Below are 26,948 nucleotides of genomic sequence, written 5' to 3' on the forward strand. Positions count from 1 at the left end.
GTTTGTTAATGTTCAGTTTGTTCAGCAGGATCGATGTTTGCTGGCATCGCCTCGCCCTGTCTTGTGTGTGTGTGAGAGTGTGTGTGCGTGTGTGTGTGTGTGTGTGTGTGCGCATATGTGGGGGGTGTGAGTGTGTGTGAGAGGAAGCGAGAGTGCGTGCGTGCGTGTGAGTGTGTGAGTGTGTGTGTGTGTGTGTGTGTATGTGTGTGTGTGTGTGTGTGTGTGTGAATTCCAGATTTTCTGTCTTTCCCAAACCCGCTCCTGTCCTCTAGCATATCACTCACAGACGGGGATCCGACAGCAGCCACAAACCTACAGTGAGTGATCTCTCTGCCCCCAGCGCGAATCCGCCATAGAGATCGGCGAGGAGGAGGAGGGAAAGAGGAGAAGGAAGAAGAAAAAGAAGAAACCACTACCTTCCCAGGATTGCCTTTTTTTTTTTTTTTCCTTATCTTTACGCGCGCGTGTGCGTCCCTCGTCCCTTCCATCCGAACCCGGTCTTGGATGTTTAATAAAGAAATCAAGTGTCTCAACAGTAACAAAAAAAAAAAAAAAAAAAAAAACAAACCAAAAAAAAAATTTCCAAAAAGCCAAAACAAAAAGAGAAAGAGAGGAAAAAAAAAAATCCAAAACAAACAAACAAACAAGGCAGAACCAACCTCTACTTCCAACCAGCCGGCACAGCCGTCCGTGTCTGCCACCCAGAGAGGGGGGTCTCTGGCCCGTGGTGGAGGAGTTGCAGGGGGGATCGTCAGGGGGACAGAGGCCGAGTGACGCCCTAGGAGCCACCGGGCAGGAGGCGGAGGAGACCCAGAGAGGCGAGAGAGACCGCGGGCCCCCGCGCGCGGCTCGGGGCTGGGGCGCCAGAAGTGGGACTGGAGCGAAGTAGAGCGATGCCAAGGAGGAAACAGCAGGCACCCAAGCGGGCGGCAGGTAAGAGAAAGGCTCCGCTTCGGGGCTGTCCGGCCGGGCTGCCCGGTGCGCCGAGCTCCTCGCCCGCCCTCCTCGCCCCGGGTGCCCCAGGACGCCACCCCCCTCGGCTTTCGGGGGAGTTCGCTCCGGGTGCCCCTCTCTGCCTGGCTCATAACCCCATCCTCTCTCGCCTTCTCCAGTCTCCCAAATCCTCCCCTTTCCAGGCTCCGATTGGGGGTGTTGGGGGAAGCTATCCCACCAAGCCTTCCCTCCTTAAACTTTTTTTCCTCCACCCTCTACCCCACCCCTAACTTTCTCCCAGTCTGCTTCTTGCCTCTCGGGCCAAAGTTGGGTTGAGGATTTGGGGTGCGGAGTGGGGAGACAGTCCTTCCACCCCCGCATCCCTCCGCGTGGTCAGTGCCAGTGGCTTCTGGCCTCGAGGGACAGCGTCTCCTCTGGCTGGGGTTTGGGACACTGAAGTGTGAGCAGTGACCCAGCCCCGGGCTGCAAGGCTGGCTTTGGGGCGAGCCATAGGAGTTCAGCTTTGATCACCAAGGTGGAAAAAACCACCCCAGGAAACGAACCCTTGAATATGTTTTCTAAGAGGATCCACGTTTGGAAATCTAATCAACACTCTTCCTTCTCTTAAAAAAGGGGAAGAAAAATGCCCCTTTGATATTGAAACAGCTCTGGATTTCCTTTGCCCAGAGTGAGTTGCAAACTTTGTAAATTGATTTGTATAGTAGGAACTATCCCATGTGAATTCTTACTTACCACCCCTCCTCCAAAAGAAAAAAGAAAAGAGAGGAACAGGTTAATGGATCAGTACATTAGATCTTGTAAAGGGTTTTTTTTTTTTTTTTTTTTCCTTTTGGGTTGCTTAATTGCTTTTTTAATAGTATGCTGGGGTTTTGCTTCTCGGAAGTGTGATATGAAAGTTCATTTTTCTTCTCCCAGACCCACCCACTGAAAAGTCAGCTTTCCACTTGATTGCTAGTTTTGATTTGACATTTGATTGATCACCTGTCATCTCGCTGCCTTTGATCTATTCATTCTTGATATATATCAATAAATCACTCACCATGGTAACTCAGAGTGCCAGTGACGCAAGCCTTGCCCTCTAGATTCAGAGCCAGACATGCACAATTATTATCTTGTTTGGCTTTTAATGTGGGTGTTTTTATGTCTTTGTGTCCTTCAGTTGAATCGGGCTTTAGCAAAAAGCTTAAGTTTTATTCCCCCTTCTTTCTGTCTTTACCCTCGTGCTTTAGGCAGCATCAGTTAAGGCGGGTCTTCTGCAGAACCCCCCACAATATCTCCTTCTGTTCCAACTCGAGCGAAACATTAGGGAGAAGTTCGGTGGAACACTTTCATAAACTTTGAAAAGCCACCCTCAGAGCAAATCCAAAGTTAGTCACAAATCTGGGCAAAGTGGGTGTTTGTGTCTGAGCATGCTGGACCACCAAGCTCATCCTCCATCGTGGCCTGATTCCAGCACGAATGGCAGTACATGTGCTTTGAGATATCCACAATTATCTTCCCTTCTGAGCGCAGATCCGTAACCGTGTATAGATTGGTTCAAATTGCATGGGGAAATATCATTTACAAAGCTTTGATTCATGTATTTCCAAGAGCAAAATAATTTAGGTATTTTTAGTACCGTATCTATTTAGAACTTGCCTAGTCAATGAAGTGCTCTTTTTTCAACTCTAGCTACCTCTTTTGCAAACAATTTCTTCCTCCTACCCCTGTCCCTTTCTACATTTAACTCACTTATTTTTTAAAACTTAGATTGCTTTGCAATCTGAACAGCACTGGGGTGTGCACTGGCCTTTTAGACTCAGGAAGACTGAGCCTGCTTCTTCCAGTTCTAGCAACATAAATTTAAGTATCGCTAGATTATTAGAGATAACGTCCTTATTGTTGTCCCAAAAGAGAACCCTGGGCAACAGTCCAGCAAGAAGTGATACTGCCCTGAAAATTACTCTTTTTTTTCCCCCTGTTGTTCCGGTAAACGCCAACAACTAGGCAGTAATTTAAATTACCAGAATGACTGGACATGTCTCCTTTGGTCAGCTCATTACAAAAAGTGCATTGCTCAGAACTGCACTCCTTTGATTATAATTATGCTCTGATCAATGAGCATCCAGGTGTACGTAACACAATGCTGTATCACATTATTTAAATTAGATCCTTTTCATTAAGCTGGTGTCTACTGGAGCTAGCTTATCTATTTACTGTAGTGTTTGTATGTGTGTGTTAGAAAGTTCTGACTGTAGTTTCAGTTTTCTGGCCTATTGTGTTCCTAGTGTCTTTATGGGTCTGTTTTCATGGCTTTTATTATTTTCACTGGAAGAAGTGGAAGCCCTTGTCAAGCTGAAAGGGAATAATTCACTTAGTACACAGTGAGGCCCCTCTTACGATATTTATTGAGTCACATATTACTAAAGCAGGTATTTTTTCATGTAATATTTCTTTCGTCTGAAGTCATGGGTGCTGTACTCTGTTTTAGCTGACGTGGTTATTCACAAGTAAAGTTAGCCACTTCGAGATTCTTTAGCCAGTTAACATCCAGGGAGAAGGACAAGGTGGGTTCTAGGATTGTGGCCATACTAACTTTTATCACTGCTTAAAATTAAACAATGCGCGACTGTAAGTAATTATTCCCATGGGCTGATGTTGAAAGCTTGATTTCTAGCTTGAGGAATGAATAATGTAGCATCGAAAAAGCCTGTGAGTGAATCAGAACTGAGACTCTCTTCCCCGAGAACTCTTTGAGGCAATCTGATTCCTTTGCATTATTAGTTTTAAGTTCCACGTTTCAAGGAATCAATTATGGAACTTTCTAATAAAGCAGGTATGCGGTTAGAATGAGCGAGATGATATTATAAGTGATGGGGGACGTTAGTCTTTATTGGTTATATTCCTCCCTCCTTTAAGGGAAGGGCTGTGAGGTAGGCAGTTCTCTTTAAGGAAACAGCTAAGTCAGAACATTTCCCTCCGAAATGTCATTCTTCCTGGCTTTCGAAAGCTATGCTCTTCTACCATACTATGACTTCGGGCAAGGAAAAAAGTTGAGAAAGCAGCCTGCAGTACCCCAGGGGTTTGTGTATGAGTGAGTGTGATTGCTTCCTTGGATGTATATTTCTGTATATCACTCACCACTAAAACGCATCTACTTTTACCTGAAAATATTGCAGGATTCTGTACCAGCATCTTTTCTCCCTATCCATTGTAGGGAAGTTAGAGAAGATGGCAGAAAGGTAAAATAAAACAGAACAGTGTTTTGAGTTGTTTGTGTTTTACAAGACGCAGGGTAGTGAAAAATGTTAAACTGTAGACTTACACTGTAACCCTTCTCTTTTCTACAATCTGTCGCAGCCTCTGTACATACACATGTGTAATATATATTTTATTTCACCATCCTGAACTCTTGTTTTTATATAATGCCAGCCAATTGCAAGAGGACGCAAAATCTTTGGACATCATGTACATATGAATATCTAATGTAGATATAAATTATAGGTGTCTGCTGCTGCCTACTCAAAGAGATTAAATGTTTTCTTCTTGCTGACTCTCAGAAGCTATTTGATAATCCAGATCTGAGGAAAGTCTTGCAGGAGAGAACAGCTCCCTCAATTTATTTTGTTTATTTAATATGGAGATGAATAATGCAGATTTTGTTTTCATGAATGTCCTTGTGTGGCAGTAAACATTAGACTATTAGCAATCATTACTTAAAAGTTGCAATTTGCACCTTAATAGCACAGGTTATTTACATGGGAAACATATTCAGCAGGGACAATTCGGAATACTGCAGTGGAGTGTAGAGATGACCTGAGCGATCTCCCTTTCAACCTCCTGATGACAATGACTGGATTAGTGGGCAAGGTTTCAGCAGTGTAAACCAGCAGGGCAGGGAGGCGTCAGACAGCTCAGGGTGAAGTTTACCTTTAATTCACTGGCAAGTGGGATGGGGTTCAAGAGAATAGGTAGCGGGGTGGAGTCCCGACCCTCACTTTGTTTAAGCACACTTCAGAAAGACAAGTTCCCATCTTGAAGATTTAAATACCGCATGCTATAGACCCCTTCACTTACACAAACAGTATGATTTTTAACAGATGAATGGAAAAAATAAATACACACCCCCACCGCCAAAGGGGCTCAGCAGTGTGAACTGTTCAAGGCTATTCTTGTTATTTAAGGCAGATCCCTGAAAAAAGGAAGGACGGGTACCTTGAAATCACATCCTCCACACAGTGTTTTGGATGGAAATCGATTGCTTAACTGGTCCTTTTCCCACTCCCCTCATGATTTCCTTCTCCCTCCTCTCCCCTCACCCTTAAAGACCCAGATTGAATGGGACATCTCAAAAGCCCATTTGTTTTAGGCATTTATTGATTTCATTTTAAATCTGCCATATCAGGACACAATGCATTAACCCTAATCAGCAGACTGCAAGTGATAGGGAGTTCTAGTGGAAGCCAGGTAAGGAAGAGGGGCCTTGAGAAACTTCTCGACAATGAAAATCTTCTTGAGGCTTGGGGGTTGGACATCAGAGGTGACTTTTGAGGAGGGTAGAAGCATTCCTCAGAAATACTCTGCATTTATTTTTCTCCCATCTTACATTTATTTTTCTCCCAGTCACCTTGATTCTGTTGCTACCATTCGGGAAACCTTCACACCCAACAAATACCTCCTAGGCATCTTTAGCAGGTCTGTCCCTGGCAACATCTTGCCTTTTGTCACATTCTCCAACAGAGGCTTATGCTTTCATTTCATCCCAGCTGACTTCTCGCTCATTTGACGGAATTTCTCCAACTGGATAATACCTGGGTTGATCTATTTATCTTTCCAGTGGCTTGGGAATTGTACTCTCAGTTGAGCAGGTTTTAAAGGGGCACTGAGCCTGGCATTATTTAAGGCCACTGAAATGATGCACTTCTGCTCATCACCGCAGCTGAGCTTAGGGAAATCAGCCAGGAAGAAAACCTAGGCCCTGTTCACGTTTATGCCGGGTCTGTAATTAGCTGACACGAGTTAAATGTCCTGAGTGGTGCTTCCCTTCCATCACTGTATCTGTACCATCAATTTTATTTAAGTATGTCATGGTCTGGGAAGACTCAGCCACTATTTCAAAGGCAGTGTCTGTGTCCACCCAAGTCCCCCTTAAAAAACACAAAATTGCCTAACAAATTCTATATTAAGACCAGGCATACACAGAGTATCATTTTCGTTTGATGCAAAGTCAGTTGGAAACGCATTAAACTAACAGAGAGTGTCTTGCATCGCTTCCCTGAAGCAGTGCTTTTTCATTACATATTTAATTACAACAAATTGAGAGACTTTTTATGAAAAAAAAATCACAGTGATATTAAAAGAAGCTTGGCACACAAATAATTTTATTGCTTCACAAGTTGACAATGCTGCTTTATTTTTATTTCTTTGGGAGAAATTTATTTTCATTTTCTAATGTTGGGATGAATACAGAATGTCTTCCCTTACAGTCTGTATCAGGGAGATCTCATCCTTCTACCTTCCTAGAACCTTTTCACCCTGGAAGAGGGTTTTTTTAAATCTATTTTTCAGTAATTTGTAACAATTTGTATGTTTAAAATTATTTTAAGTTTTCTGAGTTCCATTTAAAGTTAGAAATTCTCCTGTTTCTGAGGGTGACCTTTGGCAAGCAGCTCTTCGATTATGAACGAGCTTAGTCATTCTAACCACATAAGAAATAGGTCGTTGAGAGTGTTTGCTTGATTACCTGGATATCGCAGGGAGAAAAACCACCCTACGGTTACAGGCCTCTAGCATACTACACTGTTTTCACTGGATTTATAATTTCTTTTTTTTTTTTTCCTGCTACTGACCTGTCAGTCACTTGTTTTAGGAACTTGTTTTCAGAAGAAGGGATAGGCTTAACATTGAAAGTCAGTTTCAAGATACACTGGGTCTTTAAGAAATGATAATAAAAAAATAGAGACTTTAGAGACCAGATATCCACTTCTGGGCGATGTCTGCAAACTCAGAGGATTTTCATCTAACTTGGACATGCATCTGGAGCGTCTTCAGCAGCGTGGCCGTACTTGTGTTACTCGTTTTGCCAGAGGGTAACCGTCAGACTCAGGTCCTTTCCAAAGATATTGTATACATACACAGCCACACAGAGAAGAAATCTCAGATGCAAGTGGGAATTGCTGATATATTTGTTTCCAAAGCAAACTCCATGGGTGAAATGATTAAATAATTTGGAGGGATTCGAAAGTCATTAAAACAGCCATGTGGAATTTCCAATTGTTGCCTCTTTCGGTCTTTTGTGTTTCCTCTACAGAAAAAGATGTCCTCTGGGCATTCTCAAACATTTTGTGATGCCAAAGTGATGCCTAAAATTGTTTAAAATTTTAGAAATTAAAATTCAGGAGGCACGGCTAGCTAATCCTATTATTAATATATCAGTATTATTTAGCTATGCTTAACAACAGGGAATGCACAATGCAAAAGTTTTAGAGATAATAAGCTTAGAGAAATTACATGGGGAAAAAAATACCTGGATCGTATTTGAAAGGATTTGTCTTGAATTTTGCTCATCTAAATGAGAGTTTCCTTTCCATTTGTGTTAATTTAAAAATATAGTTTCAATATCCCTCTAACTACTACCCAGCCTGAAGCAGGGTCTAACAAAGCTCTCTCTGGATGTACAAAAATATAGGACGTTGTATTGCACATCCCCTTTTTAAAAACAGTTTTAGAAAACCAAATATGGGCTTGAAAACTAAAAGCAAAACCTCAACAAGATCTATAACACAGCCAGCTCAGGGTTCAAGATCGAAAACTTTGTTTCGGCAGGGTAAGGAGAAAATAGCGTTGCACTTTAACTGTACACTCCCCCCCGCCACCCGGCACAGGAGAGGCAGTGAAGCAGGGAAGATTTTTAAGGAGCTTTTTAGCTCTTCTGCATCTCTCTCCAAAGACTAATTTAATTGAAAAGCTGTAGTGTCCGTTTATGCCAAAGGAAAAACCTCATGTTTCCGTAAAGCTGCTAGGCGCTAAGGTGGGTTTTTTAAGAAAGCCAGCGTGCTGCAGTTTCCTTTAGTACAAAAATTAAGATCACTGGTCTTGATTAGTTGAGTGCTTTCAGAATTGAGTGAATACTCTGAAATCACCCCTGAGCTTTCTTCTTCAAGCTACATCTAAGTCATTTCTATAGAAATTATACAGTTTATATATTAAGGTGGGCAGAACACAGTTACTGTTGTTTTTTAATTTTATTTATTTATTTATTTATTTTTGTCTGCGTTGGGTCTTCGTTGCTGCGCGCGGGCTTTCCTCTAGTTGTGGCGAGTGGGGGCTACTCTTCGTTGCCGTGCGCGGGCTTCTCATTGTTGTGGCTTCTCTTGTTGCGGAGCACAAGCTCTAGGCGCACGGGCTTCAGTAGTTGTGGCTCGTGGGCTCTAGAGCGCAGGCTCAGTAGTTGTGGCGCACGGGCTTAGTTGCTCCCCGGCATGTGGGATCTTCCCGGACCAGGGCTCGAACCCGTGTCCCCTGCATCGGCAGGCGGACTCTCAACCACTGTGCCACCAGAGAAGTCCCCACGTTATTATTTTTAATGAAAATAGTTACAAAGTGCAGAATGAGAGAAAAGCAGAGTTGGCAGCGGCCATTGTGTTTGTAATGAATCTGGAAGAAACTTCCTTAAATGTTTTTCTGCGCCATGAAAAATCCATGAAATCTGGTGATTGGTGACGCGGGAGATACAAAAAGGAGACAGAAGGTCAAGGTCTTCTATAGGGGAGATATGTGTAAGTAGCGGCAGCATATACGTATTTCTATGTAAACTGCAAGGGGCTGACTTTACACCACTTCAATTAATCAGGTCTCTAGACTTTTCTATGTATTTAGAAGCCGCTCTCTTATACCCCAGGGAGATATGAATAGCTTCTGGGCCAAGATGATGCTGTAGAGAAGAGTTAAATCTATTCTATGTGTTCGGTACCACCTGGTACAGAAAAAAATGCCGAAATGAAAAGCTATATAAGCACGTTTTATATCAGAATTGCCTTTAGCTATTTTCCTTTATTAGAAAGTTGGGTTTGTAGCTGTGCCCTTCTTCTTGCTTTCTCCCTTGGGATTAGGTTTTGGACTGTGGATGGAACCATGGAATAGGAGGAGATGACTTGGGTTCTGGTTACAGCTCTGCCACCCTACTTAACTGGCCCTGGGCAAGCTCGAGAGATAACCTGACTCAAAGAATAAGAATGTGAGTTCAGGAGTCAGACTGACCCAAGTTCAAATCCTTGGGTCTACTTCTTTGGATGTGTATGCTTAGACCAGCTGCTCAAATCTCCTCATTTTCCAGCCTACAGGATGGGGGTAATCATAGTTCTTAAGGTTCAGGATTTTGGAAAGGACGCTATGAGTCCTGAGCTGAGAGAATGCACTAAAACTGCTAGGGGCCACACGTAACAGAGCTAGTGTATCTTTGCCCCAAATAACCAGACCATGAAAAATGTATACCAGAAGGGAAATGAGGAACCTGCCAATTATTATGGGACCAGGAGTTCAGGGTCAAAAGAAATCAGACTTGGATTCGTTTTGATTTTTAAAACTGGAAATATAATCACTGAGTAGTGTTTTAGCCTTTTCTGAGAAAAACTCATACTGGATAGGTTGGAGCCCTGCCCCAACTCAAAAAAAAAAAAAAAATTGTTTCTTTCCCAAGGAATAGTAATTATAGCACCAGCAACAAAAACCATAACAACAACAGTAATAATGATATCTGCCACTACCTAAGTGCTTATTATATGCCAGGCATTTTACCAAGTACGTTATGAATTTTACAGTCATTCATTTAAGGAGCAGTTATTTCTTGAGTTCTTACTACATGCCAGGTCCTGTTCTGGTCACCTGGATCATCAAGGTTAATAGGATGGGTGTGATCCCTGGGGATCTTACCCTCCAGTTGGGGGAAGCAAGAGAACATACAAGTAATTTAATAAAGGAAAAAAGATAACTTTCATATAGTAAAAAGCTCTATGATAACAATTGTTTTATAAACACAAACATATGAGAGCAGGATTGGGGCAACCATGGTGTGGACGGTCAGAGGAGACCTGCCAGAGGAGGGAACATCTGAGCGGAGTCTTGCAACATTCCTGAGTTCGATGCTAGTATCATCTTTATTTTACTGGTGGGGATCTGAATAACCTGCAGAGCAATTCGTCCAAGGTCACGCAGTGACTGAGGTTGGTTTGAAACTTTCTGCTTCCAAGACCCATGCACAGAATCTGTTGTGGTAGTTTACCTAGAAGAGTCATAGTGATTTGCCAAGGAAGGACCCTCAGTTCCTATTACTTTTCCCTTGCATGTGTTGTGATGTCTAAACCTGGGGGGGGGGAGGGTACTGAGAACACTGACAGAGAATGCTGCCTTTTGTGGCGTCTCCAGCTAGACTCTTAGTGCCATCTACCATATATAAAGTCAGCTCTTCCTCTTCGCGTGTATGTGTGTGCATTCATGTGTCCATTCACCCAACAGATGTTGACTGTTCATCTACTGTGTGCTAAGCATTGATCTGGGTGCTGGAATGTTGCAGTAGGAAAAGTCCCTACTCCCACCCAGCTAATATTCTTGTGGATGAGACCAAAACAACAAATGGTGAGGCCAACGAACAAATAAATACATAATATTGAATAGTTCTAATGGCATTTCATAAAAATGAGTTGGGATTAGTAGGTTAGAGAGGGATGGAAGGTTGCCATTTTACGTAGAATGGTTGGGGGTAGTATTAATCGGGTGGTGACATTTGATCAGACCTGAATAGAAAATGAAGAACTAGACAAGCATAGATCTGGGAGAAGCGTTCCAGGAAGATGAAGCAATAAACACCTTAAGGCCAGAAATGTCTTGCGTGCTTGAGGAATACACAGGAGGCCACTGTGGCTGAAGCAGATGAAGACAGGGGAGAGTAGCAGGAAATGAGGAGGAGACACGGGCGGGGCAGATCACGTGTAGCCTCCTAGAATTGCATCTAAGTGTGATGGGATCGCAGGAGGGGTTCAGGCAACAAAGTGATGTCATCTAATTGGGTTATTAGTAGAACAGGGGTACTTGTTTGTATTTCAAAGATGGTGGTGGACTTGGGTATGTTTATCCATTCAATCTACTTAGTTCGCCCCTCAGTGATGGAGACTAGGATGCTTAGAATAATAGAGGTGACACCTGGAGGTAAAAACACATGCCCAGGCTTTATGGAGGAATTGACAGGTGCAGGGACGGGTGCCACCCATGTGGCTGTGGAAAGGCAAATGTTAAGAACCAAGCAAATCTGGGATCCAACTGCAGCTCCTCCCTACTTAACTAGCCACCAGTGTGCTTTAAGGGGAGTCCCTTAACCTTGTGGCACCTCAGTTTCCTTACCTGTCAAATGGAGACATGATATTATCCACCTCACATTGTGGTTGTGACGATCAGACAATGGGATACAGATGAAGCCCTTGGGGCGGTCTCTGGCACTTACAAAGCATCTTCTCCGTAAATGAATTTATGTCCTTTCTATTGTTTCGTTTTGTCTTCTGTAGGAATTCTGGGAGAAATCTAGGCACTTGAGTTAGTCCTTGGTACCTATTAGGCACTAAATATATATTTCCTGACGAATGAATAAATGAGGCTATAAATAAGTGAATGAATAAATACTTTAATTAGTGTATTACTTTGTATACTAATTAATTAATTTCGAGTATAAGAATCTCTTTTACGCATCGAAAATTTTTTGGCAGACCTCCGTACCAATCACGATCATAGCTGCACTTTGAATATTTATCAATTTAGGAAACATTAATGACAAAAAGACGGTGATTTTAGTTAGAAGCTTGTATTCTGTTCATCATGACGTCCTCCGCCTTCAGCTGAAGAGCGGGGATTCACCTTTCTGCAGTGAATGTTGTTTATTCAGCTTATAGACAGTGCTTGCTGATACTAAGGATTTGTAGGCTTCCTCCTTAAGCCTAGACCCGGATGGAGGCAAAGGGGTTGGGGAGCCTCATTTCGGACCCCAGGGGTCGACCTCTCTCCCTCTCTGCTCTCCAGGTGCTGCGCCCTCCTGCCCGCAGCCTCCAGAGGCTCCCAGCCCTCCCCCACCAGAAGCCTGTGCTCATCCCCTCAGGCCCAAGGCAGCAGAGCTTAGGGGTTGTTAAGCTAACAGGAGAAGGCTATAGGCTGTTTCCTGGTAACGCCTTCTTCTTCGCTTTTTAATTGTCACCTTCAGATAAGTGCCTGGGAGAAGAAAGAAGGGAGACTGGCTGGTGCCTGTTAAGGAATATCTTAGGACAAAGAGATTGGGGATAGCAGAGAGTATTGGGGAATTTTTGCTGCCTGTCCTAAGACCTTTATTTAACTGATATTACTGAAGGTCTGCCGTGTACCAGGTACTGTAGGAGGTGCTGGAACTAGAGGCTTGAGTAAAAATGACAGAAGGCCTGCCTTCTTTACGCTTAACATTTGTGCGGCAGACAGGTCCCAAACAAGCAGGCAGGTGCACGTTACCTCGCGTCAGAGAGTGGTGTGTGCAACAGAGAAAACTAAAGGAGGGTGAGGGGTCTCGCGTCACAGGAGGATGTGCCGTCTTAGATAAGCTAGTGAGGAAAGGCCTCTCTGTGGAGGTGATATTGAAACTGGGTTCTGAGTACGGTGGCAGAGAGCACAGGGCAAGTCTCTGGGGAAGATGGTTCCAGGTGCGAGGGAAGGTCTGGGGCTGGAGCTGCTGCAGGAACTGGAGGAGCAGCAAGGAGACCAGGGTGACGGGACGAGGGACAGAGGGTGAGCGATGAGGACAGAGGGATAGACAGACGCCAAACCTCTAGAACCGAGATGCTGCGTAAGGAGCCAAGGTTCTCACTGAACTGGGGAGCCTTACAGGGCGAGGGAGACATAGGAGCCGACTTAGGTGTTTACAGGATCATGCTGGCTGCCCTGTTACTTCTCAGGGACCAAGGCTGCAAGCAGATTGACCATTTTGGAGGCTTCTGTATCAACCTAGTCAAAACCTGGTGGTGACTTGGACCAGACTGATGGTCCAGGAGATGGGAAACTTGGTGTAAAGGTGGACAAGATGTACAGAAAATTGCAGGTGGGTATGAGTGAGAAAGAAGAGTGTATTAAAACCTGTATATGAGAAGCCTGACTGTATTTATCCTACTATCTTCCCGAATTCTCTTTTGCTTCTTTCCTCTAGTTGTACATAAGGTTCTTACTGAAAGTCGTCAGTCTACCATTTTCTGAGCTAAAGTGGGAACAAGGGAAAGTGTTTGGAGCTGCCTTGATTCTAGAATTGACCGTGCAGGGAGAGGCTAGTCTCTTTCAAGCACGTTTCATGGAGTCCTGGACTTGCATCTCCCCACCCCCATCAGACAATACGGTGTCAGGGCAACTGGGTGGACCCTGAAGTCGACAGACCGGGCTTCCATTTCTCTCCAGTGGGTCATTTCCTTGCTGTGTGACCTCAGGCACCTCTACCGCCCAAACTTTCAATTTTCTCATTCGCAAAACGGACCTACTAAAAGGACTCATCTCGCTGGGTTTTTACAAGGATTCATTGAAATAAATCAGGAAACATACTTAGTACATGGTGGTACATGGGAAGCAGTCAAGAAACTTTGGTCACTATATATATTAACAAATTAATAATCCTCTGCATGACTAGATTTCCTTATCAGTCAGAGATAATGAAAACTCCCTCTTGGGCACTTGGGAGGAGCAAAGTATGAACACTTGTAAAGCTCTCAGGACTGTGCCTCGTCCACAGTGAGTGCTCGATAAATGGTAAATTATTAAAATCATCACCATGACTCTGAGCTTGGGACCCTGAACGGATCTTGTATCTTATTGGCTTTGTGTCCAAAAACCTGGCACAGAGTTGGTGCTCAATAACTATTGTTGGACAGAATGAATGATAGTGATGTGATTAGTAGGAGTTAAAGTGAAAAAACCCAAGGAGTTAAAGGTGCATCTCTTGGGGGCAGGAAAGTAGACACTAACTGGAATGATCATTTCCACCAGTGGAAACTCCTAATGGCTATCTCCTCTTCCCAAGCCTACCAGTGCTCTATGCAATGTTTTAATGAGGCAAGTAAGCCCATCTCTAAAAGTTTTTAAAACCCCAGTTGCCCCATTATGGGCTTTCAGACCACTGGGGTAGATAGTTTTAAGTAGCAGGCAGGCAGGAAATGAAAACAGTATTCCTTTTTCAATACTGGTTCAAATCCTCTGATTTAATCAAGAAGAAAGTCTCACTTGCTGTTAGCCTGTCTTAAACACCTCTCTCCCCCTTGTTTATCAGAAAGAGCAGACCACAAATTCAGAGACTTTCGCAAGCAACAGGGAATAGCAAAATATTAACACTTGGATTTTTCGTTGTTTGATTACCATCACTTATGGCAAATGTGATTGGCCTTCCGCTGACTGAATGACATAAATTTTCATTTTAAAATAAAATTAAGTAAATAAAAGAGGGAATTATTACAAAGAAAGCAATAGTTGGGGGGTGGGCATTGCACAAACCATGAGGCTGGGGCACGATGACTAAATGTGAGAACGCTATAGATGCCCAGAGCCTGAGCAGGGCAAGGGATTCATGAACCAGCTGTGAGCTGTGGCTGCCAAGTCACACTCAGGTCAAAGAAACGCCCGGAAAGCAGAGGCTTTCATGCATACTTCAAAAGGTTTTAAAACCAGAAGGAACTTCCCCTCCCAGGATATCAGAGAAAAACTCTGGAAAGTCTTTAGTGGCCCAGGAAATTTTGCAAATATGGAAGGACTGGGAATAATGTTCTGGTTTTGCATCTGGAATAGAGTCGTGGTTCTCAACCTTTATTTGGTGTCCTCCTCACTTGGGAAACTTGTTAAAATGTAAATTTACAGATTCCCAGGCCAGAGCCTAGTGGTTCTGATTCCATAGGATGGCATGAGGCCCCTGAATCTGAATTTTAGACACCCATTAAGGCTTTAAATTACAGGATATAGGAGAAAAATATCTAAGTTCTCTCCTCCCTTTTTTCTTCTTTTTCTCCTTTTCCTTTCCTTCTTCTTCACACACGCACACACTCTCTCTCTCTCTAATTCCAAATGCCAAAGCATTTAAACATTTAAAAAATTATTTCCAGGGTCCATTTTCACTTCTGGCTTTTAGTCAATGGAAAAAATATGAGTGTCTCTATTGCTCTCACTCTCTCATGGCAATTGCCTATATTTTTAGAAATGGTGGGGACAATTTTCCCTAATGTATTTCAACAGGGAAACACACCCATTTATGCATCGGTCTACCTGGTCACAACATGAAACATCAGAGTCCAGAGAATCCCTCGGTTAAGAGGAGAAAGGCAGGCAGTCCGGCAGATATGTAGCAAGGTCTCCGTCTGCTAGGGAGCTGGCTGACACCCTCGGTGCCAGAGTCAAGAGACAAGAAAGAAACAAAAGGAATATCCCAGACCTGGTTCTTTATTTCTCACACTCCCTAACATTTTGGAAACTAGTGGATGAGAGGGCAGAGAACCCGGTTTTATTCTTTCGAACCTCCTTCACTTTCTTGTTACCTTTGTCATATTTTCTCATCCTCTCTTCAATGTTTCCTCTTTTTTTTCTTAATCCATCCCTTCTCTATTCTTTCCTGATTCTTCCCAGTAATCAGACTTCTAAGCCTTTTCTGTCTAGCATATGTGCCTCCATAGGTGACTGTGATCCAAATAGTGGTGGCAGCAATGATGAAGATGATGCTAATCATAATGGTCTGTCATATGATGGCTACTGTTCATTGACCTGGATGACACAAAACCAAAAATCTACACTAAGTGGTTAACATTTACTCAGCATTGACTACATAAAAGTCGTTTACATAAAGTCTCTCCCCAAAATATCTTGAGAACCGGATATTATTATTGGCCCATTGAATAGACAAGGCAATTTAGTTTTGGAAATTTTAAGTAACGTGAAGATCATACAAGCTTTTAAATAAGATACTAAACGCTGGGTCTGCGTATCAGAGCCCAAGTACTCAAACACCATGTTTTGTTGCTTCTCACATTATTTAATGTTTAATAGCAAAAAGTCACATAAACATTCATAGTCTGGTATAAATATGTGCAGATCAAGGGCATGAACTGAAATTGAGGGTTTCCTCCAGGTTGAAGTAGGTCAATTGTGGCAAAAGGAAGAAAGGAAAAAATGATAGAAAGAGAATCATCCTTATCTGAATATCTAAAGACCATTTTAAAAAATGGAAACTATGAAGATTAAGAAAACAACAAAGAACAATTTTTAGAACCTCTTGAGCTTTACACAATCGAGTTTTCATAAGTCCATTCCTGTTTTATTAAACAGAGGTTAAAAAAAAAAATCCATGAAAATCCCCAACACAGTCCATCTGGGGTGGCTCAGTAAGTAATCGTGCTCACCCACTTCCTACAGCATCCTTGAGGATGTGTCCTGAAGTCAGACACTGCTCATCTGTTCCCCATAAATCTCTTGTAGGCTCCATGACTCTTCCTGGCCATCAAAAATATGGAACACATGCAATGACACTACCCCATTATTTATTTTAGCAAACGCAAAGCTACCCTCACGGATTTCCCCTTTAGAGTCCCTCGTAATATTTATGGTCAGGGTCTCCAAAGGTGTTTCTTACTTGTAAGTATTTAATTATAGGTGACATTTAAATGAGTACTCTGAATAATGTGAAAAAAAAAAAAAGATGATCACGAAATTCAAGGGGTCATATCTCAGAGGGAAAGCGTTGCTTACAACAGAAATCATGATGGGATCTTTCTTGAAAAAAAATCAACAATCGTTTTTAGTTGGTGGTGGGTTATTTTTATTTTTTAATTTGGGTGACATTTTGAAACAAACATTTGTAGTAATACAAGGTTTGGCAAACTGCCTTGCCACTTGATTACCAGTTATTTTAATGAGAAATGGAATTAGCATCTTATTTTATCATCTTTAATATAAATATTTTCTTTATGAATATTGGATGGGAATAATCAGTCAGATGGAATAGAGGAGGGAACTGTCAGTAATAAGTAAATTCAGTAAATAAGTAAATCAGTAAATTTCAGATATAAAGGAATTAAACTGTACAGATAAAGCTGTTCGCTTTGAAAAGCAAACTTAAAATCTCTGCACCTCAGTCCTGTCGAATAAGTGTAAGGAGGGTGCTTACTTCCAAGCACTATTAATAAGGTTTTAAACAGTTGGCACTTATTAAGTACTTAGAATAGTGCTTGGCACTTATTAAGTACTTAGAATAGTGCTTGGTGCATAATAGGTGTTCTTCAACTATTGTTACTTTCTCCCTCTCTCTGTCCCCAGAGATAGGCACTATGAAGAATTTGGTGTGCACATCTTACATTATTTACAGTATTGCCAGCACGTGTATGTAGGTAGGAGTAGTATTATTCTTTTTTATATGTTTAACATTTTTTGTTTGTTTGCTTTTGTTTTCAGTATGATCTACTAATTGTAAGTTTATTTTTAAATTAAAATTATTAATTTTTTAATTAAAAAATTTAATTTTTTTCTCCCAGTTTTATTGAGATATAGTTGTAAATAGTTTCATGCTTTGTTTTACAAGGTTTTCTTCTTTACTCTATTTTTGGGTCTCTATCCCAGTATGCAAGTACATAGGTAGAGAAAAAAAGAGAGAAAGAGTTGATAGATTTAAGAAAATAGATGTAGCTAATTCTCTTTTATATGCTTTCTAATATTCCACCATAAGCATGTACATTTTTACTGATTTATCAATTCCTCTGTTAATAGACATTTAGCATGTTTTAAAGTTTTCACTATTACACACAATCCTGTAATGAATATTCTTGGGAATTTTTACAATTGTCACATAAATAATTTACGTGGAGAATAACAGTTGTGAGAATTTTACTGCATTTAGCAAGAGAATGAGTTGAGAAAAATAAACATCACTTAAACAGCTAATATTTCATATTTTGAACATTCTTGGCATCTTTACTGAGATGTATGCTTCTCTAACCAAAAATACAACTAGCTAATTCGCACCTAGTAGGCACTTGCTTGAAGTAAGTAAACTGAACATAAAATATGTCAGTAATCCCAATAATGAATGAGACAGTCATCAACATGGCTTGAATCCTAGTATGTCAAGAAAACTGTCATTAGCCACCTTGAGGTGGGGTGGGGTGGGATAAAACCAAACCATGCTTACTTCCAACCAAACCATGAATAGCATAAAAGAAATTGCATTTGTCCTCAGCGTATATAATGATTAAGCTTCATAGCTGGACAGCTATAGCCTTACCGATGCTAAGTCTCCATGAGGCATTAAACATGCGTGGGTGAGGTCAGGAAAGGACCTTTGTTTGTCCACGTTATAAGTTGAATTATTAACAATAGTCAATCCTCCAGTTTAACATATGGAACGGTTACACTGTACTGTAATGCAGTTTAGCAAACATGTATTGAGGCCTACCGGTTGGTCCTGGGGGTAGATGTATTAATTAGATCGGACCCCAGAGTTTAGAGGGTCCATGTAGTACCAGATGCGTTTCACAACCAAGAACAGCAGCCTCCTTGGAACGTGTGTGCACGCGTGCTGTGATCTGTTTTACTGTGGATCTGAGTTGTAAATCTGTGCAGTTATGTGTGTTGTGGACATGAATGTGTTTCATGTACAGCTGGATTAGATATGTTGTGGATGTTAGTGTGTGTGTCTGGTGGGGCGAGAGTGAGAAGCCCTTACTGTTCGTGAGTTTTGTGTCTGTGGTGGACATAGTATATGCATATGTCCGTGCCAAGGCTAAGCTGCTAATGAAATCACCACAAAACTCTTCAGGATTTTCCCTGTGAACACAGTGTATTTCCAGTGTCATAGTGTGTATTCCAGTGCCATGGTGTATTTCCCCAGGGGTGCCCCTTTGGCACTGCCCCTGCCCTACTGGTTACAGCCCGAGGTGAGAGGGAAACAGAGCCGTAGTTACACCCCATGTCCCCTGCACAGGAAAATCAGCTCTAGATAAGAAATGTATAAGTGACAGATAATACCAGGAAGCAGGCTCTATACCAGTTGTAATTTCTGTTTCCTTTTCTACATTGTGTCATGTCAGGGATTGACAAACTTTCAAATCGTGGGGACCATTTCATTTGCTGTACCTGGAATACAGTAGGTGTTTTGTTGAATACATGAATGAGTGAATGAATGAATGAATGAATGAACAGTTATCCAAGGTTCCTGGAGTCTTTGGGACGTTTAGATACCCATGTTATTTATGTCCGCAGGGCTGAATAGAGTAGGTTCTTAGGGAGTGGTGTTCAGTGAATAAATGCACGCACATCACACATGTGAATGTTTGCTTATCTCAGAAGCAGGTTCGCAATCATAAGAAAACAGCTCCCTGGTGAGGTTTTTATTCTTCCTCTGTCGATCCCACGGGAGCACCTTGTCTGCTGTCCCTTTGGTTTAATTATTGTTCTTTGAGATCAGCATGGCAGCCCTTCTGTTTACTGTCAGACTGCAGGCGCAGATGGAGAAGTAAAGCAGGGGGGCGGGGATCTTCATAATTCAGGTACAGGAACTTCCTCAAAGATATTTTTTCTTCTAGAGAGGTGAAAGGAAGGTGGAAAAGTGGGGATATGAGTTTCCAATCTTGCCAAAGACGTAAACCAACAAAATTATGTTGCTGCTTCCATAAATGTTTAATAAGTTTTATCATCTTGTGACTAAGGTTAAACAAATGTGAGTCCTTTGAGGAATTATTTACTGGAAGCAAAGTTATAGCATCAACATCTGTGTTTCCAATCACTTAGATGAGGAACAGGTCAAATAAATCATGAGGAAGTTCCGCAAAATAACTTCTGTATTATTATCTCTGGAGAAGAGTAATAAGAATAAGTATGTTAGGTGCCCTCTCTATTGGAATTAGGGCTTTTCTTTTTTTTGGTTAGACTTCTTTCTTTTTATTCATTTCATTATCTTCAAAGAATAAATAAGTCTTCACTTTTTTTGTGGAAAGTTACCGTAAGAACATCCACAATAGAAGGCCTTAGAAATTTCTCTCAGGGAATCTGGCCATTTCAGCCAACATTCTCATGTGGGAATGGGCTAACAGTTCCAATATATAACATCCATATAATTTAACCTCATAAATTTCTTTTTTTCACAGTGATGTAATGGGGAGGCTGACCTGGAGTTTGTAAATGTTCCCTGCTCACTGCATTCCCCCGGGCAACATAACATTCTAGACAGTGTTTTATGTGCCCTGATTAAACTATAACGTATTCTTGCATTTCCTGTGGACTGACCTGTTAGTACTCTTAGCAGAACATTTAAGGAACACAGAGATGTTTTCAAATGTGTTACAATGCACTGTGTGAGGGTTTTTTTTTTTTTTCTCTTTTTTGAACAATGATCTGATTTTCATTTTAGACCACAGTCCCCTGAGTACCCACTCCACAAGAAGAGTTTTGTGCTTTGGTTTAACTTTTGAATCTGCCACAGCGCTCTGACAAATAAACAGAATACTGGTTTGTAACTCCAATTTGAATTCTCAGGCACGTACTTTGAACTGCTCTCCTGCAGTGGAGGGAAGGAATTGGACAAGTTAACGGGGAGTCCCCAAGATAAAACAGTAGCAATGGAAACTTACAACTTTATTTAAAGGAATTTTTAAAATAGTAAAGTGAGGGGAAGGGCTTCCTATTGTTTCTGCATCATGAAAACAAGAGCTGTGACAAACCATACATTGGGCAAACCAAGCTGTGAGACTGAGATGTTTTAATTTTCAGTGGGAGAAATGCATGGCAAAAATAAGAGGCTTGACTTCCCGAGGAGCAAAGAAAAATTTGTGGGGTGAGGGCTTGAGCTTGAAACTTTGCTGAGCCAACACTGATGCTGCCGTGTAGATCTTCCAGGGTAAAAATCTCATTCCAGGAATAATATAGAAGAGGCTTGGAAACTGTGAGAGCGAAGGAAGGCTGGAAGCATCAAACTGATTCTCGGAAGATAAGTTCCCTGAAAGGAGTGTATGTATTTGAGGGTCATTCTTTTATTCTTTCAACAGATATTTGTTAATTTCTATTATGTTCAAGACGCTGTGCTGTGTTCTAGGGCTACAGGGATGAACGAGGCACGGCCCCCTATCTTAAGAGGTCAGAAATGGAGAGCCTAGGATGGATTGATGGATGGGTGGATGATGATCTGTGATTCACTAGGAACTCAAGTTCATTTCCGTTTGTATGTTTGTTTGTTCCTGGGTCTCGCTTGATCTGCCCAAAGTTTATCCCAGGTAGCCCTGGACATTTCCATCAGCGATAGTTCCCTGTTTTCTTTTCCTACTAATCCTTACTGAACCCAGGTCCTTTGTTTCCTGCACATGCTAGCCCCTGCTCAGCTCTTATAAGCGATAATTTGCTGTGAAGGTTTCTAGATTTGCTCCTAGTTGGCCACTCTGATCACTGCTCGCTGCAACCCTTAATGGAATCAGCCTTTTCTCTTTTGTTCCCTGAAACAATAATGATCAGACTTGTTAACAGGTACTGAGAGTCCATTCCCTGCCAGCACTGTCCCAGATGCTTTACAGGTACCTGACCTCATGACATGACAAACTGGGGTTCAAGTCCAGGCACTTATTTACTTTCTGTCTGACCTTTGGCAAGTTATTTAACCTTCTAACCACTAGTCTCTTAATTTTGAAAAACTTCCTTTAATACCACGTGGGGCCGCCATCTAGATTATATCCATTGTATACATGATATGCTTCATACATGCTTGGTACATAGTAAGTGCTCAATAAATGCTAGTTAATACAGCGGTTGTGGAGGGGAGAGCCGACCGTTTGAAGACTACTAGAATAGCAATGTATAACGTCTTTGGAGAGAGAGACTTATTTTTCCTTGAGGTCTTCATTTATGCTTCTGGGCACATAGTTTAATAAACAGGCTTCTATAAAGTGAAAACGGAGGTGAAACATAACTCCTAGAACGAGCCTGAAGGACTGAAAGAACCGCATGCTGCATCTAGCTCGCTGTGGCTTCTCTTTGGTTAGGGCCAAAAGTTCTTCTCAACTTTCCTTTCGTTTCCTTTCGGGTTTTGATTTATTTATTAATTAGGCAAAATGGGAATTGACGAGCCTAAAATGATAAAGATGCCCGTAATTTTAAAAAATGTTTTTGTATGTCAGGAATGAAAGATGCGGTGAGGTTGAGTGGGAGAAAAATGACTGTGTCAACGCCAGCCAGGAGGGGTGTCACTTCCCTGCTTTCTGGGGGTGAGGAAGGTGGAGTTTGTCTGATTTCTTGTCCTGGATTTGGGACTTGTTCAGACACTAACTGGTTGGGTGGCAATTTGCCTTCTTGTGGAAAAACTGACCGAGCAACACGTCTTGTACGTTCAAGGTTCAGAGAGACCTTTTCTCTCGTAGTTGATTCTTCTGCAGAGTGGTGTCTGCAGGCTGCTGACATACGTGGAGGAAATGCTGTGTTTATGCGTGTGTGCAGCTCTCTACCTGCAGTACACATGTGCTCCTGGCTGAATTACATGTGTATCTGAAGCCGGGGGTCCTGCTGATTTAGTCCAAGGCATATATAATGCTCTGTAGAAGCCGTTCCTGGTTAGCAGCCCCTCACTTGCCGTGTTGTACAAGCTGCCGGCAAAGGTAATTATACTTAATAGGAACCACCTTTGATTTAAGGCTGCAGAGGTGAGCCATTAAATTGAGCTTCGTGCGTGGGGGCGGGTGGCGTGCAGCCTTTGTTTGGGGACATTTGTCACCCAGAGTGTCTTAGAAAGACAATTAGTAGACCTGGGGGAGACGACGCACCGCAGGCATCGAGCAGGCACCTGCTTTCCTCCTTCCGCCCTCCTCCCGCATGGCCCTGAAGGGGCACTTGCTCCCCCAGACTCGTCTGCCCCGGACCGTGTGCCCGTCTCTCCCGTGTGTGTTCAGCATTGCCCCGCTCACTAGCTTCTCACTGATCACTGCCAGGGACCATCACCACGCCCGCAGGATCAGTCCTGCCCAATGGACAGGCCGTCCTGAGATGTCTAGTCCCAGATGTGGGCTCCGACGGAGAAGTCTGGGTCTGCTCGGGCCTTGGCAGCAACAGCAAAAGCATCCCAGTCCCTAATCCTTTAATGATTAAATTTGAGATGATTTAATGTGTGTAAGATTTCATTTCAATCCTATGTGTGGCTATTACTGCATTTCAAAGATTATCTATGTACGTGTGTATGCATATAATATGAATATATGTTTCGTTTTAGCAAGCCTGCCTTGATTTTTAGGAATGTGTATGGGCTGTCCCTCCCCAGAGTTTCTGAATTGCAACACCCATGCCAAGGAGTTTCTGTTGGGCAGAAGCAGCCTGTTTCATGGCAATGCCACCTAGAATTGGGACTGACACGAGTGTCAGTAACTCCCCAGGAAAGGACGCCAACTCCCACGGAATCTTAGAGGCTTCCCAAAGATTCCCAAGCTCCAGGCAGAGGGTTTTGCTCCCTGACAGCTGCAAGATGAGTTCATACAGTATAGAGGGATCTCAGGGAAGTCTTGCCTAAACCTCCCTGCTCTTACGTTAAAGTCATGGCCGGAAACCTTCTTACTCACAGTATGGTCTGTATGCCGGCAGCCTCTGCATCTCCTGGGAGCTGGTTAGAAATACAGACTCTCAGGCCCTGGCCCAGACCTGCTGAATCAGAGTCGGCATTTTAACGAGATGCCCAGGGGATTCACGGGCAGATGAGGTTTGAGAAGAATTCCTGTACAGGCCCCTGAGTGGTTGGCTCCTGTCGACCTTTCTGAGATGAGGTCCTCATTTTCTCTCCTGCACCCTGGCTTTACTCAGTTGTGGTTACTGTCCAGTCGTGGTTCCCTCCTCTAAGTCTGGTTATAACACCTTCACATGGTTCAGGTTTGGGCCTGAGTGTCACTTGCTCAGGACAACTTTTTCTGACCCTTTAGACTGTGTCAAATCCCACCTTCCTCCCCAGTATTAACCTGAAAGCAGCATGGATGCCACTTTCCAGCGTTGGCATTTTATGATTCTTGGTTTATTTGATGCCCATCCATCTCCCCCCGTCCCCCCTCCCCACAGACAGTAAGTTCCTTGAGGGCAGGGGCCACGACTGGTTCCATCATCTGCCCCATGTCCTGAGACCCCAGCACTGCATCCAGTACACGGTAGAAGCTCAAGAACTATTTGTCTAATAAACAGATGCATATTGTCAGTCTATAGAATGAGAACTAATATAGGCATATTACTTGCTCTCAGTTGATCTCTTTAGGGATTGTCAGAAAAGCTCTAGAACTGTCTTTTGTGCCTTCAATTCCAGGTGACGAGAAAACAAACACAACAGAGCTGCTACTGATTAAACATAGTCCCCGCAATGAGCATTATTCTATTTAATACTCAAGACATTTTACTAATTTTATAAAAGAATAAACGGAGTCATAAAGCAATGATTTCCGATTAAACAGCAGGGAGGTTGCAGGACCAGAAGGCATGCTTCACTCTTAACTCCGACACCAAGGAGGCTGGGGACATGTTCCGCCTTGGGTTGGCCGTCAGCTTGGCTCTCTAAGGAGGTGCAGAGTTCCCTCTTCACCCGTTAGAACAAATCTTTATTGAACACACAGCTACTGTGTGCTAAGCACTCTTCTAGGCTGTGGGAGCGACAGTCAACAAAATGTATCAGGTCCCTGCTCTCATGGGACAGAACCAATATACATTGAAGATGCAAGATGGTGAAAAGGACTAAGAAAAAAAAAAATCAAGCATGGCAAAGGAATGAAAGGTGAGGAAGAGGGACTGTCATATTGCAGGGTCTTTGCTTCCTTCACTGCTGTGTCCCCAGAACTTAGCTCAAGGGCTGCCACCTTGTAGGTGCTCAGTTAACATCAGTTGTTGATTGACTGACAGATGGAATTTACTATTAACAAAGGGGCTGAGTACTCACTGAATTGTATGTGACCATAAAACAGAGCAGTGGGCCTATCTGGGGATTGGAATATCTGACCCTGTTCTCCAGATTATGCTCTAAGTCACAGGTTTGTGTTTAGAATCATCAGAATTGCTCTAGAATTTGCCAAAAAACACAAGTGCTCAGCTTATTCCTTGAGTGAATTTTAGAGTCAGGATTTCCAGAGGTGAGACTTGGCGTGTGTTTGTAAAAATAACCCCGCAGTTGAGTCTGATCTGCACACAAGGTTGAGAAGTGCTGCTCCAACCAGTTGAAATAATAACATCATCTATCACACACTGAGTGCCTACTGTGTGCCAGGAAAAGTACTCAGTGGCTAACCAGCCTGGTCAAGAGAGAGAAGAAGATGATGATGACAAAGATGAAAACACAGCTAATATTTATTGAGTAATTGCTTTGCTCCAGATGGTGTATTAAGCACTTAACGCTTTTCAACTATTTCATCTTCACAACCATCCTATAAGTCCTTTTATGTCCCACTCGATGTTACAGAAATTTCAGAGAAGGTTCAAACAAATATCAGATACATGATTTTGAGCAGGGATTGACAAATTATGGCCCATGAGCCAAATTCAGCCCACCTCCTTTTTTTTTTTTTTATGATTTGTGAGCTAGAATGGCTTTTACATTTCCAAATGTTTGGGGGGAAAATGTGGAAATTTGTTTCCTCTCATATAAGAACCTCCATAAGATTCTTGATCTTGCCTCTTGGCCTTCAAAGCCAAAAAATTTACTATTTGGCCTTTTACAGGAAAATTTGCTAGCCCCTGATCTAGAACTTTAATTCCCAACTTGTTATATGCGTAAGACAGTTGTATTCAAGATAATTTTAGGTATTAGAAGTATGCATTTTTTTAATAGTTATGGTTTTAATTTGTTATGAATTCGAAGGGAAAAGTACATTAAAGTCGTGATTTCATGGGTCTTATTGCTGAGTCCAATGTAAAGAAAAAAAGAAAATGAATCCATTGGAAATCAGTTTTGAAAAAATTAAGTAAATAATGGTATAGATAGTATTGAGATAAAACAAAAATCATGAAGGTGATAGAGAAAACATGAACACTGGTTTATAGGGCCAGAGAGTGGGCTGTATAGGAGAAAGTGAAAATAACGGAAGTCATTTCACTGGGATGAGAAAAGATAGTAAGCAGGCAGTGACTACAGCTCTTTCCATTTTTAATATTCTGTGAGCTTGAGTTTCTTAGAACCCTTGTTTTTCAGGACTTTTTGATCTCTCGAGGTCTCTTCCAGGACTCTGATTCTATGAAAAGTTTCCTCAGGAGATACTGACAAGCTAGGGGTTGTCCAGGATTTGTTATAGCTCAAGGCACAGTCTTCCTGTGTTTTTCCTTCTGCTGACTTAGAAAGACAGATGAGCGAACCTCAGACGGGTTCAGAGGTTTGGTGGGGAAATCTCAGAGGCGCTCCAGTTCAGCCGGGAATGGAAAGGGGGGAGAGGGATTTGATAATTACTGTTGCTATTTTGAGACACCGATAGCAGAGATTAGGGAAAGCATGATGAAAAAAATCATATTAAAACAACCAAGAAGGTAACAACAAGAACTGTTTGAACCCTGGGGAGGCCAGGTCTGGGATTATAATGACAAAGTTGTGTGTGTGTGTGTGTGTGTGTGTGTGTGTTTGCGGAGGTGTGCTGATATTTTTTTTAATACAGATCATTTTGTCCTTTGCAGTGGAAGCTTCAGTTCAGTAGCTTTGAGACAAACAGGAAAGTCTGTGTTATTCTTTACAGGAACACATCAAAGGTAGTTTCTGGCAACAGTCAAAATGTCTGTCAAGGAAGGAGAAAGGATTGTGAGGTATTCATGACCTGTTTGAAGAACTGGTGTTAAAAACACATTCAAGAAGGAATCCTGTTAGTTAGAAGATGAAAGGAAAATAGGAGAGGGGAAGGTTCCTTGCTTTGTCCAGGCCTAAAGGTCATTGTTTCCCACCATTTCTGACTCGCTCAAGAATAGGGAAGGAAGAAATGACCCATCTCATTTATCATCTTTCATCAGGGGAGCTGAACTCCGCCTGTTGA

General features: G+C 42.3%; 1 protein-coding gene across 1 annotated transcript in view; it reads left to right on the forward strand.

Moving 5' to 3' along the window:
- Positions 1–109: 109 nt before the first annotated feature.
- The window catches only part of TSHZ2 (teashirt zinc finger homeobox 2), a 273,232-nt gene continuing 246,393 nt past the window's right edge, over positions 110–26,948 (forward strand). The window contains exon 1 of the mRNA XM_033840480.2: positions 110–933. Coding sequence (XP_033696371.1) covers positions 894–933 — 40 coding nt within the window. The 5' untranslated portion in view covers positions 110–893. The remainder of the gene's footprint in view (positions 934–26,948) is intronic.

This window comes from Tursiops truncatus, chromosome 15 (assembly GCF_011762595.2).
Source record: "Tursiops truncatus isolate mTurTru1 chromosome 15, mTurTru1.mat.Y, whole genome shotgun sequence".
In the NCBI taxonomy this organism is placed as follows: Eukaryota; Metazoa; Chordata; class Mammalia; order Artiodactyla; family Delphinidae; genus Tursiops; species Tursiops truncatus.